The sequence below is a fragment of the Gymnoscopelus microlampas genome, assembly GCF_963454915.1.
Source record: "Gymnoscopelus microlampas genome assembly, chromosome: 21".
Lineage (NCBI taxonomy): Eukaryota > Metazoa > Chordata > Actinopteri > Myctophiformes > Myctophidae > Gymnoscopelus > Gymnoscopelus microlampas.
This window is the reverse complement of record NC_139958.1, coordinates 16,660,193-16,682,440: the sequence shown is the minus strand read 5'-3', so window position 1 is coordinate 16,682,440 and position 22,248 is coordinate 16,660,193. Positions and strand designations below refer to the sequence as shown.

Below are 22,248 nucleotides of genomic sequence, written 5' to 3'. Positions count from 1 at the left end.
TTAAGAAAAAGGATGAAATAGACACAAGGTTTATGCCCGGCAGCAACAAGATTGATACAGAATGATATTCCATGATTGACCCCTGGGTGTCTCCGGACACCACTCTGAGAACCATTGGTGTTGATTGTGTCCACAGTGGGGACAGGTCACAGATATATATAACACGCTTGGAAGAGTAGTGACAGATGTTTGTGGGGAGCCGTGATGAGAACATTATGGATTTTGATCGTTATTGTCCTCTTTGTAGAGACAACCTCAGCTGCCTCTGTGAGTGTATATTCTATTTTTACTCTGGGACAATGTATAAAGCAAAAGCATGTATAATATCTGTCGCTTTGTAAAACTCTTAAGATTGATTTATGTTGATCTGATTTTTAGGACAGCTCAAGCGAAGCGAGCTGTCCTCTATGGAGAGAGATGAAAGGCGTCTGAGGTATGTGGGATGTAACCTCTGCAGGCTTATAAAGAGAGGAGGTGGCTTAGGCGAAAAAGGGGCGTAACGGGGCGTGATTTGGTCAGGGACTCTCTGTTTGTGGGAAAAAGTGGGCCGGCTTGCTAAAAAAGGGTCTGGTTGCCACCGATTGGTTGCTGCAACTTGGATTCATGCAGGGAGACGCCCCCTCTTTGCTCCAAACACCGATTGGTTGCTGCAACTTGGATTCATGCAGGGAGACGCCCCCTCTTTGCTCCGAAAAATTTGGAACGGCTGCCTGTTGTCACAGGCACTCAGGCACTGCAGAGAAGTAGACACAGTGGTGGAAAAAGTACTCAAATTCTTTACTTAAGTAAAAGTACCAATACTGCAATATAAAAATACTCCGTTACAAGTAAAAGTCCAGAATTAAAAATGTACTTGAGTAAAAGTACAAAAGTATTGGCATCAAAATGTACTTAAAGTACCAAAAGTAAAAGTACTAAATATTTGAAAATAGCCGATCTACAAATATTTGAAAATAGCCGATCTACAAGCTCACAAGGCGTCGCGATGCGACGCGTTGTGAGCTTGTAGATCTGCTATTTTCAAATAGCCTATAGGTATGAAATAGGGCTAAAGTGGTTAATGTATATTTCATTATATCATAGTTTATATCTGAAAAGTAACTAGTAACTAAAGTTTTCAACTAAATGTAGAGTAAAAGTGCAATATTTGCCTCTGAGATGTAGTGGAGTAGAAGTAAAAGTATTGTAAATTGGAAATACTCAAGTAAAGTACAAATACCTCAAAACTGTACTCAAGTACAGTACTTTAGTAAATGTACTTAGTTACTTTCCACCACTGAGTAGACATGTAGACTATAGACTATGGAGGCATCAGAATTTTGTATTAAATTATAGAATGCACCAAAACATTAATAAGTGTTGACTTGAATCTATTTAAGCCACAATAAAGCCCCGCTTTTATTTTTGATTTTTATTTGGGGTTTATTTAGCATAGTTTTAGATGATTTTCTGTGCACATTTCTTCATTTAAGCATCGCGAGCTGCGAACGGCCTTTTTGCATGTAGTTGAAGCGCAAGGGGCGGCGGGGGGGAGAGAGTCGCAGATAGACAGCTGGAGAGTTGAATAACCTCCTCTTCAAATAACCAGATTTATTTACCAAAGTAGCCTATGTAGGCGACCTACATGTTTATGTTTTAGCTTAGACACGGGTAGCCTACAATAGTTGGTAGATGATTGGTAAATTATTAACCATGACAACGACTCAAAGACTTTTATTTTGTACTTTCTTGAACCACAAGCATATCGCTGCACCAGTAGGCTACATGAGAGAGAAAAAGGGGGGTGGGACCACTTGATACACAAAAACAAAGCTGGCAATGTATTGCTAATATCCAGGGATGCTTTGTTAGGCTACAGAGTGCAAAGCACTACATTTAGCCAGTGAGAATTGCAGTGTACATAAAGTGCGCTCGGAAAGGTTTATTTTAGGAGCGCTTTGTGATGCACCGTGCAGTCAAATCCGCGGTGTCAATAAATTCCACTGCCCGCTCTTTGATGAGTCCTCCATCCTCCATGAATCGAATACAAACTGCAACTAGTTCCCGTTTGGAAAGCGGGAAATCTTTATACGCGAGTAGGCCTATTGCAAAATATTGTCCAATGTCCACTGAGTTCAGCCTTTATTTTACCAAGCAGGACTGATGCTGCAGCCTGAAGCAGCTTGCCCTGAAAGTGGTTTAGGCGACCGTTCGTTTAGGCGTCCTCGCGTCGCTGAGTTTGCTCTGGACAAACTTTTTTTTTTACGCTGGTGCCATTGCTGCCTCTCTGCTGTCTCAAGAATCAAACATGAAGAGAACGAGGCCACTCAGGCCAGGACATGTGTGTGGTGTTTATATTGTGCGCTTATGTCAATAAACCGGTTCTGTGAATGAGGGACACAGACAGACACATTTCACACTCGAGTGTGAAATGGGATTCTGAGAATACACATTGGCTCAATTGCTCAAAAGACCCAACATCCTCCAGACACGCAGGACGTAGAGAGAGAATGGATGTGTATTACGTTATTTGTCAGCCTTAAGTATAGGGGCGATATTCATAGTAAATACACAAAAAGCTGTCTGGCGGAGTTAAGGCACAGTGGCCCTCATTTATCAACGCGGTGTAGCCCGAATAATGAACGTACGGCGATATCACCGCACCTTTCGGCATTTATCAATATATCCTGACGTGGGCTTCATCCTACTTTACGCTGAGATCTCACGTCTGGTCGAGACCAATTGTTGACGTTGGCTGCACCCGTTTATTCCATTCTAGACCTGCGGAGCAGACGGTCTGACAGGCATCTGGACACATATATCCACTCCAAAATGTATATCTACACTAATAAATAATCCCTGTGAAAATATAACATTTTATAAAGTAATTTAAACAAACTGCTTTAACAGTCATTCGGTTAGGCTTGCAGATCTGCATGGCTGCGTTGGCTATTTGAAAATAGCAGATCTACAAGCTCACAACAGGTCCCATCACTACGCGTTGTGAGCTTGTAGATCTGCTATTTTCAGCGCAGCAGCGATTCTGCGAGATAATTTTCGGGAGCCCCGAGTCCCCGACATTCTTTTCATGGACAGTGAGGTCCAGAGAGAGAGAGAGAGAGAGAGAGAGAGAGAGAGAGAGAGAGAGAGAGAGAGAGAGAGAGAGAGAGAGATAACCACGATAACGCAATGGTGATTATGAACCACGTACCCAAACCCGTTAAAGGCTGCTTTTCCCAAGCTGAACTATACTATTGTTCAATGAAAAGCATTGTAATCCGATTAGTGGCCATTTTTTCATAATGTATTCGAGTGCAATACACCTACCAACCGATAGGGTCACTCTGTTAAAAGCATATGGCCACCGATCAGATTAAAATGCTTTTTATTGAACAATACGGATGATACAGGTACTTTTGAGATTTCCCATGTTTTTAGCAGTGGTGGAAAAAGTACTCAAATTCTTTACTTAAGTAAAAGTACCAATACTGCAATATAGAAATACTCTTGTTACAAGTAAAAGTCCAGAATTCAAAATTTACTTGAGTAAAAGTACAAAAGTATTGGCATCAAAATGCACTTAAAGTACCAAAAGTAAAAGTACTAAATATTTGAAAATAGCAGATCTTCAAGCTCACAACGGGTCGCGATGCGACGCGTTGTGAGCTTGTAGACCGGCTAGGTATAAAATAGGGTTAAAGTGGTTAATGTATGTTTCATTATATCATAATTTATATCTGAAAAGTAACTAGTAACTAAAGTTTTCAAATACATGTAGTGGAGTAAAAGTACAATAGTTGCCTCTGAGATGTAGTGGAGTAGTAGTAAAAGTATTGGAAATTGGAAATACTCAAGTAAAGTACAGATACCTCAAAATTGTACTTATAAGTACAGTACTTGAGTAAATGTACTTAGTTACTTTCCACCACTGGTTTTTAGTGTATTGAAATAATGTCATGCATATTTGTCCAGTGCATAGCCTACTGCAGGCCTTGTTGACTAGATTTAGAATAGATTTTTAAGCTCTTGCTCCTGAAATGATCGATTATTTTTTAAGGGGAAACGCCATCATTTAACATGCAAGTCAATGGGTGAGAAGGACATTGCCAGGCACAAGTGTAGGTAATTAATGTATTTGTGCAAGATGACCCTGCTACTGTATATAAAATGTGTATATTACTCGTTCATCATGGTTCATGTTCAAATAGCTCAATCCAAAATATAATGCTGTAGGCCTAAGTGTTAGGCTGTATTTACGCACCTGCTTAATTGTAATTAATGCTTAAATATAGTTATGACCGGTATTTTTTATCAGATGTCTGATACATTTGATTCATTCCGGACATTGGGACCAGCAGGTTACAATCCTATATCGTAACCCCTGGTATTGACCACATTGCTTAGCAGAGTTCAGTGATGCAAATGCATGTCAAGTTGATCAACAGATTGTATTATTCTCCAATGCAATAACAGTACTGAAATGAAGGCTATAAGGGCAATAATGGGAGCCCTTTCTTTTTTAACTTCAAAGTTACTTTTCACAGTAACGCATTACTTTTTGGTGTAAGTAACTAGTAAAGTAACTGAGTTACTTTTACATGACAAGTAACTAGTAATGGTAACTAGTCACTGGTTTTCAGTAACTAGCACACCACTAGCACAACACTACAACGGTGTCTAACCGAGAGTTATACTTCTCCAGTACAACGGTGTCTAACCGAGAGTTATACTTCTCCAGTACAACGGTGTCTAACCGAGAGTTATACTTCTCCAGTACAACGGTGTCTAACCGAGAGTTATACTTCTCCAGTACAACGGTGTCTAACCGAGAGTTATACTTCTCCAGTACAACGGTGTCTAACTGAGAGTCCATGCAGATCACAGTTGACAAATATTATATATTATCGGAGCTATTATTAATGTTATCGGTTTTATCGTGATGACGTCATAATTCCTGATATCGAACCGATAATTATCGGGCCGATACTTATCGTGCACTAATAATTTTATCGCAAATTATTGTCTCCGCCAGGCCGAAGGCATGGCGAGAGAGTATGTTTTACCCCCTGTCCGTCCGTGTGTCTGTGTGTGTGTGTGTCCGTGTGTCTGTGAACAGCTAATCTCTGGCACCGTTGGCTTGATCGCAGTGAAACTGTGCACACACACTCCCTGGATGCCAGAGCAGAACCTCTGCCCCAAATTTTTCACATGGGCCTTTTATAGCGCCACCAGGAGGCTGATTTGTGCAAAAGACATTTTTGGACAGTACTCCTACAGATTTTATCCAAACATCACGCAAATCGGTGCACAGTATCTCTATAGTCATGTGATCAACACAGATCTGCCTGATTTTCCATATTCCATCCTGATTGGCTAAGGTTGGCTTCCAAAGTTTGCAGGATTGGTCCATTTTGAACTAAATGCCTCAAATCATGAACGCAGCTTGTGATTTATGTGAAATTTAACACGCATGTTCCCACTAGGCCGAGGAAGAAATGCCATTTGAAAATGTTCAAATCAGCCTCATGGTGGCGCTATAAAAGGCAGATTTGTGTTTTTAACTATCTGCACCGATCTGCGTGAAACTTTGCACACATACTCCCTAGAGGCCAAGGAAAAATATCTGCCCTGCATTTTTCACATTAGCCTTTTATAGCGCCACCAGGAGGCCGACTTATGTAAAACTTTTTTTTTTTTAGATTAAGCCTTCACATTTTTTCCAAATTTCACGCAAATCGGTACACATGATCTCTATAGTCATGTGATCAAGATGCATCTGTTTGATATTTCATATTCCATCGTGATTGGCTAACATTGACATCTAAAGTTTGCAGGAGTGGCCCGCTTTGAACAAAATGCCGCAAATCATGAACACAGCGTCCAATTGTGGTGGAACTTTGCACGCACATTTGCACTACGTTGAAGAACAAACGCCACCCTTTTAACATTGCCCTATTATAGCGCCACCAGGAGGCAGATGTTTCTTTTTTATATTACTTTTAATTTTGTCCAAACATGCAAATCAGTACACATGATCTCTATAGTCAAGTGATCAAGATGGATCTGTCAAATTTTTTATATTCCATCCTGATTGGCGAATTCCAAAAATTGCTGGCCCACAATAACCTACCTGACCTGGCGGAGACCTGTGCTCCGAGGAGCACTTTTTCTGGTTTTTATATTTTTCTCTGTTGTTGGTGACAACTCTAGTGCGACGCCACGACGGCACGACGGTGTCATGAATGCGTCCTTTCACAATATTGTGCGTCAGCGACGCAGGACGCAGGCCTATGAGCATCTCTGCTCAGTGCGGCTGCAGAGTTCATGTGCAACATCGCATGGCTGTGGCTTTACAGTTTTCCTTCGCCGTGTCTGTAGGTCACCCCCAGGGACCCCCAAGGGTCTCCAGGGACCCCTAAGGGGGGGGGGCGACCGCGGACCTCCTTTTTTTTTTTTTTTTTTTTTTTTTCATCCCATGCTTTTGTACCCCCAAAACTATTTTCTTTTTTTTGGGGGGGGGGGGGGGTCCTGCGCTGTCCATCATGACATCTATGTCATTCTTTCTTGTTTATTTAAATATATCCCACAAACATTTAGATATATACTCATTTGAACTAATACCAATTTGAAGATAAAATTATGACTTAAAGTTTGTCAGTAATAATTTCTACAATATTGAAGATTTTATCTATCAAAGTGTAAAGCTACTCACAATTAAAAAAAAACATTGGTATACAAATAATAACTTTTATGTGTTGCCTACACAGTAAAAACCTCAGTGTTAACTTACCCACTAGCTCAGAGTATACAAATGTGGGTACATTTGGTTACATTTATACACTGTCCAAGTTCCATTAACACTGATGATTTGACTGTGTGTAGCTGGGGAGGGTGGAGACAGAGGGGGGCTGGGTTCAGGGTCAGAGTATTCGCCTTGGACTCCTCCGTTCCATGGATGTCTTCAAGGGAATTCCCTTTGCTGCTCAACCCGGGAAATTTGAAAAACCCAAACGTCATCCTGGCTGGGAAGGTGAGTTCAAACACGAATATGTTTTCATTATGTAATACAGAACAGTTTGCAAAGATGTCGTCTCATACAAGTGTCTACTGGATCCATTATTGGTGTATACTTGCAAGCAGTGCAGGCCTAAGGTTTTTTGGGACCCTAAACAAAAATAAGTCTATATCGGGCCCTCTGTTTTGGTTGAAAACTACCCCCATTAAGCCACAGCCAGCAAGATCAGAATGAGATTTGAGAATGAGATTTATTGTCAGGTCACAGTTTTACAGTTGTAAAGAAGTGGGTGAAATTGTTGTTTTCATTTAGGCTCCATAATTTGCAGTTTTCCTTATCTGGCCCCCTCATATGTTTTCAATGAGTATAACGTGATTAAAATTGTGTTTGAAAGTGGACCTACGTATGAGGATGCCTGTCTGATAAAATGAATATCAAATATCTAATTATTGAATCAAGCAACTTAAAAACTGTCCGGGGTGCACACAAAAGCCTGAATAGATGTCAAAATTACCCCAGAAGTGTTTTAAATGAAAATACACCTTTAAGCCCTATTTTATACTTTGTTGTACAACAGTCTCACATGATCTACAAGCTCATAACACATTGCCTCGTGACATGTGAGCTTATAGAGCCGTTATTGTCACTATTTCTGAAAATGTATCCAGTGGTGTGTTCTAGATTTTTTTGGAGGGTATACTATGATTATTCCCTGCCTCCCACACGCACGGCATGCGCGTGTCTATAATTAATTAAACGTAAAAATTGCGTCTATACGCAAGACGCATCAGATGGGGTAAGAGGACGCTTACAAGCCGGGGCTGCAGCGAAACTCTTAAACAGATCGCTTTGAAAGAACTGCTTCTTTTTTGGCTGTGGTCGTGGTCCCATCTTCGTTTCCAAGAGTCAGGAGCAGACTGAACTAAAACCAACATTTCATTGTCTCGTTTCCAAGTACTCTAATCACTGCCTTATTAGAGTACTTAATTAGTATTCGCGTCATTGAGTTAATGTGTGAATTCCATCGCAGCCATTACTTATCACCTCAAGAACAATAGCTACACACATGATAAGCCATCAACTCAGAGTTAGCCCACATTCTTGCTGCCCCCAGCCACTCCTCCTGGGCAGCAGCGTATCAGACCGTATCAACATATCAGATACGCTGTTTTGAAGGTAACAGTTTTTGAAGGTATACGGTGGCGAAGAAAAAAATCTACAGGGCATACTACGTATATAGCGTACCACGGTAGAACACATCACTGAATGTATCATATTATTAAAATCTATAATTGTATTTATTTTTTCAAATAAAAAAGAAAATAAGTTATTTGATTAGTGTGTAAACAGTTATTAACTAATAACTGTTTCACCACTACATGTATTAAATTGAGCCCACTTGCAAGAGCTTTACAGCAATAGACAGAGAATAAGCTACAGTTGGCATGGTTGCATGATGGCTATGACTGTATTATTAGCATTTAGTAAGAAGTAGCTTTCATCATTACTCTCCGTTTCTGTATTTTAAAAATGCAATATATCCATTTAACACAAGAATGGCATGTGGAATTTATTATTCAATCTCTAATACATGTTTCATTATATTTCATATTTCATCTCACTTCAGGCATTCTGAAAGCTACCAAGTTTGCAAAGAGGTGTCTCCAGAGTATACTTGGAAGTCCAGCCTTTGGTAGTGAGGACTGTCTTCACCTCAACATATGGGTGCCTCAAGGCCTATATGGTACGTTTACAAATTAAACAAAAAAATATATATATATATATATGTTCATATATTGTCACTGTCGGGCAGAAACTTTGTATCATCATATTTGATATTCTCTTTTTCTCATAAGATAATGCCCTATTTTATACTGATGTGATTCATTGAAAGATGTGATTCATTGAAAAATGACAATTATTTCTTTTTCTCTTTGAGTGTCTACCAATCTCCCGGTCATGGTGTGGTTTTATGGAGGAGGGTTCCTATTTGGTGGTTCTATGGGGCCCAACTTCCTGGACAACTACATGTATAGTGGACAGGAGATCGCAGACAGGGGAGATGTTATTGTAGTGACAGTGGGCTATCGTGTGGGAACCCTGGGCTTCCTCAGCACTGGAGATTCTAGTTTACCTGGTAGGTTTAACCACTTAACGGGGCATTGAAAACCTGGGCTGATTTTGTCATTTGTTTTCTAGTTCAGGTTAAAAACTACTGCAGATTAAAAACACGGCAGGCTAGAAAGCAACGCAGCTGCAGACAATATTAATTATGGATTTAGGAGTGTCCAGAGCCATAGACAGTAGTCAACAGTATTGCGAATGCACATTGACACACCTAAATCTAACTCAACTATTAATAATTCGATTAGCTGCTGCTGTGTTGCTTACTACAGTATGTAACATCACGGTGTCCTACTAAGGGGCGGGCAGACTTAAGCAGCCTAATGCAGCCTGACATAGTTTGTAACCTGTACTTGAAAATAAATTACATCCAGGGTCCCCTGGCCCACTTTTTTTGTTCTAAACCGAAAATAGCGATCTACAAGCTCACAATACGTTGCAATGTGACACGTTGAGTTTGGCTATTTTCACCCATATGTTCGCCAATGTGATTCAGCCTAATCTACAGTGTGTTTCATTGTATGATATTTTCCTCTCGCCAAAATAACAGATTTTCTGTTGTTTTTGGTGAGTGACAACAACATCGAACAAAGTATTACTTAGACTTGAAGCAATGGTGGTCAAATTTTGAATGGGAGAAAACATTTGCTTAGTCATTGTTGGTTGTTTTATCTTATATTATCCAGTCACAATGGAACATAGTCAAATGTTTGTGACTCACAGTGGTCTTTATTCATGACAGGAAACTATGGTCTGTGGGACCAGCATGCTGCCATCGCCTGGGTACACAGGAACATCCACTCATTTGGAGGTGACCCTGACAGCATCACTCTCTTTGGCGAGTCTGCTGGTGGAGCTAGTGTGAGCTACCAGGTGAGGTGCTGTAATAATCTTTCATATCACTCAGATCTTTTTCTCTTTTTCGACATCTTGACCCAAAATAGAGGTCCATTGGTCACAGAGCCGGATAAGATGTTATCTCTCTGTGCTAATGCCTTAAACATGTAATGATGTTGTAGTAGGAATACACACAGAAGCACCCGGAAGGAAGCAGACTGTAAGGGGGAGGAGCCAAACCCACGTTCCTGTTTGAAAAAGGAGGTTGTGCCCCCAGAGGCAAAAACAAATAATAATTTGTCTTTCTTTTTACCGAATGGTTTCCCAGATTGTAACAATCGTTATTGCTTAATTGATTTTTTATCTATTTTTATTTGTACCTTCACCATCTCTTCCACCCCCTCCAGTGCAGCCCCAACAATGGAGCCAGCCTTTCAAACCAGACTGTTCAGATTGTTTGTGCCCCCGCACTGTTCTTATCCCCCCCCCCTCCAGCAGGCAATAATTTAACCGTAATGCAAGTTGATACTTCTCCACAGACTCTGAGTCCCTACAACAAGGGACTGGTGAAGAGAGCGATCTCCCAGAGTGGGGTTGCTTTCTGTCCCTGGGCTTTCAATAAGAACCCCCGTCAGCTGGCAGAGGAGGTACCGCATGTGAAATCATTCTGAAATATGTTTGAAAAATGTATGCAATTTTTGTTTTGTTTAATGAAGTGGCATTATCTAACAATAAATGCACGCACCTCTGAGTCTGCGTGTCAGTGTAACTGTCCTTCCCGTATCTTGAGAACCGTCCGTCCGATCAATCAACTTCGAATTCGATGTGTGAGCTGTATTCAGCAGAAATGCTAAACACAACATCAACATGACTTCACAACACCAACACAGCTACGCAACCCCAACATATACAACCCCAACACAACATCAAAGCCAAGTTAGCCAACTACCAACACATCAGCACAACTTCACAACACTTACATAGCTACACAATACTAACACAACATTAACACAACTACACAACACTTTAAAATGAAAATACTTAAAATGACACATTTATGTGAAACAAAATCCTCAGGTTGCCCAGAAGATTGGTTGTCCCACCGATGACAAGATGGCGGACTGTTTGAAATCAACTAATGCTAAGACACTGGCCATGGCTGCTCCTCAAAACTCAACTGGAGATCCATCAAGTGAGTATGATTTTGTCTACTAATGGAAGGATTTAATTCAAAAACTCTGTGTGTGTGTGTGTGTGTGTGTGTGTGTGTGTGTGTGTGTGTGTGTGTGTGTGTGTGTGTGTGTGTGTTAATGAATGTTATTACTTGCAATAGCAAGTAATAACATTCATTAAGTCATTGCAGCTCTTCTGTACATGGATAACACTACTAAATTACACTAATTATGACTCTTGTTTACAGACCCTGGTATGTTGACTTCCCCATGGCTGGCTGCTGTCGTTGATGGAGACTTCCTTCCAGATGAACCACATAACCTGTTCCATAATGCTGCTGACATTGACTATGTTGCTGGCATCAATAACATGGATGGTCACATGGTCATTGTCGAAGACATCCCTTCCATTGACAGCATTGGGGAGACCCCAGAGTACTACATTTTTTTTATAGTGTTACCACAAAGTAAAGCATCAGTGATTTAAATGGCTGTAATACGATAGTAATCACTGCTATAGATCTTGCTAAACTGTAGGTCTCCACATCTCCTCAGCTCTTTAGGAAACAGAATATACATTTTCAGATCGGGATACCAATTTCATCCAATCAGAGAGAACTCATACTAACAGGATAATAAACAAGTGAAATTGAAAGTGATGACACAAATCAATTAACAGACACAATTGAAGCACAATCTGATGTATTTTCAGTTTACTAAAGATTTGGAGAGATGGGGAGACCCATTACTGTACAAACACGCTCTATAACTATAAGAACTTCAACTTTTGTTTGTTTTGTTGAAACAAATAAATGTCTAATACACCTCATTTAAATCATTTAGAATACTGTGGTTTTAGAGTTGACAGGGAATTATTGAGAGTATGTTTTACCCCCTGTCCGTCCGTCCGTCCGTCCGTCCGTCATTCGATCTGTCTGTGTACAGCTAATCTCCGGTACCGTTGGCTTGCTCGCAGCCAAACTGTGCACACACACTCCCTGGATACCTGAGCAGAACCTCTGCCCCAAATTTTTCACAGGGGCCTGTTATAGCCAGGAGGCCGATTTGTGCAAAACACATTTTTTGACAGTACTCCTACAGATTTTGTCCAAAAATACCGCAAATCGGTACACAGTATCTCTATAGTCATTAAACGAAACGCGTCTTTCAGATTTGTCATATTCCATCCTGATTGGCTAAAAATGTCTTCCAAAGTTTGCAGGAGTGCACCTTTTTGAACATAATGCCTCAAATCATGAACACAGCATGCAATTTCCGTGAAATTTTGCACGCACATTCCCATTAGGCCGAGGAAGAACTACCATTTGAAAAATTTCAAATCAGCCTCATGGTGGCGCTATAACAGCCCGATTTGTGTTTTTACCTATAATTGCACCGATCTGTGTAAAACTTTGTATGCACACTCCCTATAGGTCAAGGAAAAACCTTTGCCCTGCATTTTTCACATCTGCCTTTTATAGCGCCACCAGGAGGCCGACTTGTGTAAAACATTTTTTTAATACTACTCCTTCCAATTTTATCCAAATTTCACGCAAATCGGTATACATGATCTCTATAGTCATGTGATCACGACGGATGTGTTTGATTTTTCATATACCATACTGATTGGCTAAGATTGACATCTAAAGTTTTCAATATTGGCTTGTTTTGAACAAAATTTTGCAAATCATGAACGCACCGTCCAATTGCGCTCAAACTTTGCACACACATTCACACTATGTTGAGGAACAAATGCCACCCTTTTAACATTGGCCTGTTATAGCGCCACCAACAGGTCTAATTTTGCGAAACACATGTTTTTAACAAAATGCCTCAAATCATGAATGCAGTCAGTGTCCGATTGTCGTGCAAGGCCTAAGAAGAAATGGCACCCTTTTCACGTTGGCCTATTATACCACCACCAGGAGGCCACAATAGCCTACCTGACCTGGCGGAGACCTGTGCTCCGATGAGCACTTTTTCTAGTTTACATAATGTATCCACATTAAGTGCCTACTTAAATACATTGACCTTCTGTATTTGTCACACATTGATGTTTGACTGTCATTCCAGAGAAGATGTGAAGAGTTTACTACGAGCTTACACAAAGGAGAAGGGCCAGGCTGCTTTTGATGTTGCTTTTGCTGAGTACTCATCGAATTGGGGACCAACACCAAGTCAGAATGCCATTAAGATCACTGCTGTGGACATCGGAACAGACTACACGTTTTTGGTTCCTAACCAGGTTGCCCTCTACCTACATGCTGCCAATGCCAAGTGAGAGCAAGTCTACATACAACTCTCAGTACACTGTAAAACCCATAGAGTCGAAAGAGTGTACAAATGTAGTATTGGGGGCAGACACTCGCGAATAATTAATCATCTTGGTGGTGTTTAGAGAAGTTGTCAAAAAACACTTTATGTGAAATGGTTAGTTAAAAAATATACCAGCGAATCAAAAATAACTTTTCATTAATTAAAAAAGTTATGTTTAAGCTCACAAATATGATGCTATTCTTCCCCAGATCTGGTCGTACCTACTCCTACCTGTTCACTGAGCCCAACTTCATGGCCGGTCCAGGCGGACCTTACCCCTTCTGGATGGGAGCTGACCATACAGATGAGATGCAGTATATGTTTGGCAAACCTTTCACTACACCTACGGCTTATGGGGACAGCCAGCGAGACCTGTCAGCATACATGATCGCCTACTGGACCAACTTCGCCAGGACTGGGTAAAAAAAAAAACTGAGGACAGTTAGGACAAGTCCGGGCTAAAATAACATATAGGCTTTTTTGCTACTTATATCTTATATAACTTATATACTTGATCCCAAATGACAGGCCATGGGGTCTATTTGCAGAATAGCCCCTGTCGTCCAGTTTCCCCAGCAGTCCTCAGCAGCCCTCATATAGCTTATCATATAGAGTGGAGCCCATAAGCATAATCGCTACTTATGCTATTTGTTGCAGTCAAAAGTGATTTTACACCACACTGTCATACGATGAGGTATAAAATAGGGCATTCATTTATGAAAAGAAATACAGATACAGATTCCCTTCCCTACAGCTACTATAATGTGCATAAATGTATTTGCCCCCACAGAGATCCCAACAAAGGACCACATAGTGTTCCTACTACATGGCCTGAATTCACCAGCACTGGACACAGATTCCTGGAGATCAATGCCAAGATGGATGAGACCTATACGAGGCAGGGATTGCGGACGCGCTTTGTGCGTTTCTGGGCCAGTACTTTTCCTGGCTTGCCATTCCCTAGTGGTGACACTAAACACAATAATGTTTAGAGTAAAATTAATAACAATAATGATCCAAAAATCTAAAATGGACTTGATCGACCTCATCCTTTTTACTCATGAAAAATAAAATAATAAAATCATGAAAAAGAGTAGTAAAATTATGTTTTACATGTGTAATAGGCTGCTTATCATTGCTTTTTAAATGAGAGGATGACATGGAGACAAGCTGACCCATGTAAAGTGTGAAATGTACTCAAGTACGCGGACACAGATGATACCGCCTGGCACAGCTGGCACATACACATCCCTGGTGAACAACGTACGCTCTTATGCACTGGTGGAGGTAATAAACGCACAGAGTTACATTTGTAACGCCAGCCTGCTATATACCAAACAGAGAGTAGAAGAGAACACACATCAAGGAGACAGCTTCATTCTGTTGCTTGTTATAGAAACCCTCACTGCAACTTACATCATATCGTTATGATTTTCAGATGACACATTCCACAATGCAGAGATGTGTGAAATCGATCTTGCGCAGCTTGACGCATCCACGTTCACATACTTGCATGGAGTATGTTTTAGGTTTTAGTGAAGATTACACTGCAGTGGAAAAGCATCATGTTATCTACAGTATATAGGACTTCTGTTCTGACTTCTGTAACCTTCTTTGACCCTGTGTTTAGGGTTGGATGTGCTATCTGCTGTTGATTGTGTAATGTGCTTCTACAGGTGTGAAGAACACAGTGAGTATAATATACAGTACTCACTGCGTTCTTCACCCACGAAAGGATTTTCCATTCTCCAGACAGGATAATAACGATAATTCCTTTTAACAGGTCGTTCATGAAAGTCCTTGCGGTCTTGTTTCCAATGAGAACCTGTGAGCAATTAGGGGTTAAGAGTCTTGCTCAGGGACAACATACAGCCGCATATTATGTGGCTGTCTGGAGATAACCTGGAGATAACCCTGTCACACACTGGTGAAGACCAGTCACCATACCTCACAGGCAGTTGTACAACAGTACCTGTGCTTTGCGCATTGTTTATATTATGGAATTCAAATAAAATGGATACATGTGACAGTAATAATTCATGTAGATATTAAAAAACACCTGTGCTACTTAGCATAAAAAATAAATAACAACAAACAAAAAAAAAAAGAGTTAAATTGTTTCTGGGCCTTCATCTTATCTCTAACTTGTTTATGTTAGACCTTTTGAGAATCAGACCACCTGTTTCCATGTGGAGAGAGACAGTCAAGGTCAGTGCAGTGCAGTTCTAAACTGACAGCCAGAATGAGGTACACAGTAAAATGTTAATTTTACCCCTGAAGAGAGATCTGCACAGCATAAAGAAGGAACCTAGATTCAAGATTCAACATTTAAATATATTATTTGTCAGATTGTTACATGCATTTAAATGTTGTTGTGAAGACTACTGGATTGTATAATAATAAGAATAAGAATAAGAATAAGATAAATATTTATAAAAACTTACTGATAGACCACTTAACCAATGTCCCTGTTTTGGGACAGTGCAATTTCATTATAGGTGAAAATTCTGGTCAAAAAGATTTTTTGCCCAACATCGACGATACAGACTGATATATAACATGATTAATGTATGAATTACAGTACATGTATGTTGTTTTCATGCTATGGATCAGTTCAGAGGGCAAATAGGGGTGGCATACGGTTAGAGATATATTACACGTGGTGGTGACAGTGGTGACACAACAGCGTTTTTAAAACATTTTGAAATGTTTGAAATAAAGTCATAGTTAAAAATCTTTCAAAAAAATATATGTATTCAAAGATTTGCACAAAATGTTCAAGATTTAAAAAAGAATAGCAGATCTACAAGGCTACAGGCTTGTACAGTATATCTGCTATTTTTGAGTATAAAATAATGGTCATGGCTAAACATCTAAAATGACAGTACTGTTACCGGTCTTAATGGGTTGATACAGAAGAATTGCAAATAGCAATAAATAATAACTATAACAATTCTGAGCTAGATACAATTAAATACATGTACAATAGCATGTGCTCTGTTGGTGAGCACGAGCAGGTCACTACAGGTTAAAGACAGCTGGGTCCTAGTTCAGAGTTCTGATAGCCTGAGGGAAAGCCTCTCTGTCTCTCTAGAGATAATAATAATATGCCATATTGCAAATTATTGCTGTCGGATGGAAACCTTGCATGTCCTAAACCGTTTTCCATTTACTTTTCAGGAAATGGAAAAAATGATCTGTGTTCAAATGGATCCAATGTAGTTATTAGTCACAAGCTCTTGTTAATACTTGTCATTGGTTAAATATGTATACAAACTCACAGACAGACTCAACCACTTTTAACCTGGTGTCCCTATTTTGCGAATGTCATATACATTAAGTGATTCTTTTTCTTTTTCTTTTATGTAAAAAATGAATTAAGAATAGCTGACCTATTTAATGTCACTTTTGTGCACCACTGTCATATAACAATGTATAAATAGGGCATTTGTTCAAGAAAATGGAAAAAGGATGAAATAGACACAAGGTTTATGCCCGTCAGCAACAAGATTGATACAGAATACAGATATTCCCTGATTGACCCCTGGGGGTCTCCGGACACCACTTTGAGAACCACTGGTGTTGGCTGTGTCCACAGTGTATGTGGGACAGGTCACAGATATATATAACGCACTTGGAAGAGTGGTGACAGATGTTTGTGGGGAGCCGTGATGAGAACATTATGGATTTTGATCGTTATTGTCCTCTTTGTAGAGACAACCTCAGCTGCCTCTGTGAGTGCATATTCTATTTTTTACTCTGGGACAATGTATAAAGCAAAAGCATGTATAATATCTGTCGCTTTGTTAAACTTTTAAGATTGATTTATGTTGATCTGATTGTTTATTTAAATATATCCCACAAACATTTAGATATATACTCATTATTATACCAATTTGAAGATACAATTATGACTTTATGAGTTTGTCAGTAATAATTTCTACAATATTGAAGATTTGATCTATCAAAGCTTAAAGCTACTCACAATTTAAAAATCACTTTGAAAGTACATTTTATATTGAATATATTTTGAAGTTGTGGATACCTCACTTTGGTATACAAATAATGACTTTTATGTGTTGCCTACACAGTAAAAACCTCAGTGTTAATTTACCCACTAGCTCAGAGTATACAAATGTGGGTACATTTGGTTACATTTATACACTGTCCAAGTTCCATTAACACTGATGATTTGACTGTGTGTAGCTGGGGAGGGTGGAGACAGAGGGGGGCTGGGTTCAGGGTCAGAGTATTCGCCTTGGACTCCTCCGTTCCATGGATGTCTTCAAGGGAATTCCCTTTGCTGCTCAACCCGGGAAATTTGAAAAACCCAAACGTCATCCTGGCTGGGAAGGTGAGTTCAAACACAAATATGTTTTCATTATGTAATACAGAACAGTTTGCAAAGATGTCGTCTCATACAAGTGTCTACTGGATCCATTATTGGTGTATACTTGCAAGCAGTGCAGGCCTAAGGTTTTTTGTGGCCCTAAACAAAAATAAGTCTATATCGGGCCCTCTGTTTTGGTTGAAAACTACCCCCATTAAGCCACAGCCAGCAAGATCAGAATGAGATTTGAGAATGAGATTTATTGTCACGTCACAGTTTTACAGTTGTAAAGAAGTGGGTGAAATTGTTGTTTTCATTTAGGCTCCATAATTTGCAGTTTTCCTTGTCTCGCCCCCTCATATGTTTTCAATGAGTATAACATGATTAAAATTGTGTTTGAAGTTCAATGGACCTACGTATGAGGATGCCTAAAAACTGTCCGGGGTGCACACAAAAGCCTGAGTAGATGTTAAAATTACCCCTGAAGTGTTTTAAATGAAAATACACCTTTAAGCCTTATTTTATACTTTGTTGTACAACAGTGTCACATAGATGATCTACAAGCTCATCATCACATCTCCTCGTAACATGTCAGCTTATAGAGCTGTTATTGTCACTATTTCTGAAAATGTATCATATTATTAAAATCTATAATTGAATTATTTTTTTTAAATAAAAAAGAAAATAAGTTATTTAATTAGTGTGTAAACAGTTATTAACTAATAACTGTTTCACCACTACATGCATTAAATTGAGCCCACTTGCATGAGCTTTACAGCAATAGACAGAGAATAAGCTACAGTTGGCATGGTTGCATGATGGCTATGACTGTATTATTAGCATGTGGAGTTTATTATTCAATCTCTAAAACATGTTTCATTATATTTCATATTTCATCTCACTTCAGGCATTCTGAAAGCTACCAAGTTTGCAAAGAGGTGTCTCCAGAGTATGGTTGGCAGTCCAGCCTTTGGTAGTGAGGACTGTCTTCACCTCAACATATGGGTGCCTCAAGGCCTATATGGTACTTTTACCAATAATACAAAAAATAAAAAAATAAAAAAAATATATATATATATATATATATATGTATGTTCATATATGGTCACTGTCGGGTCATAAGATTATATCATAAGATTTAAAAATGACAATTATTTATTTTTCTCTTTGAGTGTCTACCAATCTCCCGGTCATGGTGTGGTTTTATGGAGGAGGGTTCCAAGTTGGTGGTTCTATGGGGCCCAACTTCCTGGACAACTACATGTACAGTGGACAGGAGATCGCAGACAGGGGAGATGTTATTGTAGTGACAGTGGGCTATCGTGTGGGAACCCTGGGCTTCCTCAGCACTGGAGATTCTAGTTTACCTGGTAGGTTTAACCACTTACGGGGCATTGAAAACCTGGGCTGATTTTGTCATGTTTTCTAGTTCAGGTTAAAAACTACAGCAGATTAAAAACACGGCAGGCTAGAAAGCAACGCAGCTGCAGACAATCTTAATTATGGATGTGTTATTTTTAGTTGTGCCCAGAGCCATAGACAGTAGTCAACAGTATTGCAAATGCACATTGACACACTTAAATCTAACACACCTATTAATAATTTGATTAGCTGCTGCTGTGTTTACTTACTACAGTATGTAACATCACGGTGTACTACTAAGGGGCGGGCAGACTTAAGCAGACTAATGCAGCCTGACATGTTTTTAATCTGCTGTAGTTTTTAACCTGTACTTGAAAATAAATTACAACCCCCTGGCCCACTTTTTTTCTTCTACACCTTTACCGAAAATAGCGATCTACAAGCTCACAATGCGTTGCAATGTGACATGTTGACTTTGGCTACAGTGTTTCATTGTATGATATTTTGCTCTCACCAAAATAACAGATTTTCAGTTGTTTTTGGTGAGTGACAACAACATCGAACAAAGTATTACTTAGACTTGAAGCAATGGTGGTAACATTTTGAATGGGAGAAAACATTTGCTTAGTCATTGTTGCTTGTTGCTTATATTATCCAGTCACAATGGAGTATAGTAAAATGTTTGTGACTCACAGTGGTCTCTATTCATGACAGGAAACTATGGTCTGTGGGACCAGCATGCTGCCATCGCCTGGGTACACAGGAACATCCACTCATTTGGAGGTGACCCTGACAGCATCACTCTCTTTGGCGAGTCTGCTGGTGGAGCGAGTGTGAGCTACCAGGTGAGGTGCCGCAATAATCTTTCATATCACTCAGATCTGTTTCTCTTTTTCGACATCTTGACCCAAAATAGAGGTCCACTGGTCCCAAAGCCTGATAAGATGTTATCTCTCTGTGCTAATGCCTTAAACATGTAATGATGTTGTAGTAGGAATACACACAGAAGCACCCGGAAGGAAGCAGACTGAAAGGGGGAGGAGTCAAACCCAAGTTCCTGTTTGAAAAAGGAGGTTGTGCCCCCAGAGGCAAAAACAAATTATAATTTGTCTTTTTGTCTTACCGAATGGTTTCCCAGATTGGAACAATCGTTATTGCTTAATTGTTTTTTTATCTATTTTTATTTGTACCTTCACCATCTCTTCCACCCCCTCCAGTGCAGCCCCAACGATGGAGCCTGCCTTTCAAACCAGACTGTTCAGATTATTTGTGCCCCCGCACTGTTGTGAGCCCCCCCCCGCCCCCTCCAGCAGGCAATAATTTAACCGTAATGCAAGTTGATACTTCTCCACAGACTCTGAGTCCCTACAACAAGGGACTGGTGAAGAGAGCGATCTCCCAGAGTGGGGTTGCTTTCTGTCCCTGGGCTTTCAATAAGAACCCCCGTCAGCTGGCAGAGAAGGTACTGCATGTGAAATCATTCTGAAATATGATTGAAAAAGGTATGCAATTTTTTTCAAGTTTAATGAAGTGGCATTATCTAACAATAAATGCACACACCTCTGAGTCTGCGGGTCTGTGTAACTGTCCTTCCCGTATCTTGAGAACCGTCCGTCCGATCAATCAACTTCGAATTTGAAGTGTGAGCTGTAATCAGCAGAAATGCCTAACACAACATCAACATGACTTCACAACACCAACATATACAACCCCAACACAACATCAAAGCCAAGTTAGCCAACTACCAACATATCATCACTACTACACAACACATCAACAAAACTACACAACTCTTACATAGCTACACAATACCAACACAACATCAGCACAACTTCACAACACTTACATAGCTACACAATACTAACACAACATCAACACAACTACACAACACTGTAAAATCAAATACTTAAAATGACACATTTATGTGAAACTAAATCCTCAGGTTGCCCAGAAGGTTGGTTGCCCCACCGATGACAAGATGGTAGACTGTTTGAAATCAACTAATGCTAAGACACTGGCCAGGGCTGCTCCTCTCTCCCTCTCATCTGGAGATCCATCAAGTGAGTATGACTTTGTCAACTAATGGAAGGATTTCATTAAAAAACTGTGTGCGTGCGTGTGTGTGTGTGTGTGTGTGTGTGTGTGTGTGTGTGTGTGTGTGTGTCTGTGTGTGGGGGGGGGGTAATAAGCAGTAGCAAGTAATAACATTCATTAAAGGGATTGTAGGCGAGTTCAGAGATAATCAAAGAAAAAAACTGTTGTCAAACACCGCCCCTCCAGCAGTTCGTTTCCCCGACCACCAGGGGGTGACGCAGGGGAGACTTCTAAATGGGCCATGCCCAAAATAGGTTGCTTTATTCGGATACAATTCGCGGAACTGCCTGCCCCTAAGGTTCTCTGAATTTTTATTTTTAAATAGGCTCTTTCATGATAAATTGACCACATATATGAAGTTAAACAACTAAATTCTATCCACACGCTATCTTAAAAGTAAATTCTGTGCCTCAAAAAATAAGTTTGAGAGCGTTTTAAAACCGAAAGTAAAAAGTTCACACGGGCACGGACGCGCACATGCGTGCGTTAATTTACGTCCCGACAAACATAACATAAACACAAACAGTAGGGAAAATACGGATTTCAGAAAGAGGACTGTGTTTCAATGCAGGAAAACACCCCAGCATCATTATATAGTGGCTGATAGAGGGGAGAAAATGCAAAATATATATAAATATTTTTTAAATTTAGGCTTAATGTTGCCTACAATCCCTTTAAGTCATTGCAGCTCTTCTGTACATGGATAACACTACTAAATGACACTAATTATGACTCATGTTTACAGACCCTGCTATGTTGATTGCCCCATTTCTGGCTGGTGTCGTTGATGGAGACTTCCTTCCAGATGAACCTCATAACCTGTTCCATAATGCTGCTGACATTGACTATGTTGCTGGCATCAATAACATGGATGGTCACATGTTCACTCTTTCAGACATCCCTTCCATTGACAGCAGTGGGGAGACCCCAGAGTAAAGCTACATTTTTTTAAAATAGTGTTACCACAAAGTAAAGCATCAGTGATTTAAATAGCTATAATCCGATAGTAATCATTGCTA

At 39.9% G+C, this 22,248-nt stretch overlaps 1 protein-coding gene across 1 annotated transcript; it reads left to right on the top strand.

The window, feature by feature from the left end:
- Positions 1-204: 204 nt before the first annotated feature.
- Positions 205-22,165, top strand: LOC311037837 (bile salt-activated lipase-like; the record flags this gene model as incomplete). Its single annotated transcript, XM_084047127.1, has 20 exons — positions 205-267; positions 6,862-7,009; positions 8,622-8,738; positions 8,934-9,131; positions 9,861-9,991; positions 10,495-10,602; positions 11,033-11,147; positions 11,376-11,562; positions 13,201-13,404; positions 13,653-13,862; positions 14,234-14,379; positions 15,120-15,133; positions 17,085-17,177; positions 17,650-17,797; positions 18,681-18,797; positions 18,946-19,143; positions 19,850-19,980; positions 20,490-20,597; positions 21,078-21,195; positions 21,975-22,165. The coding sequence occupies 20 exons, from the start codon at positions 205-207 to the stop codon at positions 22,163-22,165; spliced, it is 2,745 nt and encodes a 914-aa protein (XP_083903253.1).
- Positions 22,166-22,248: the final 83 nt, after the last annotated feature.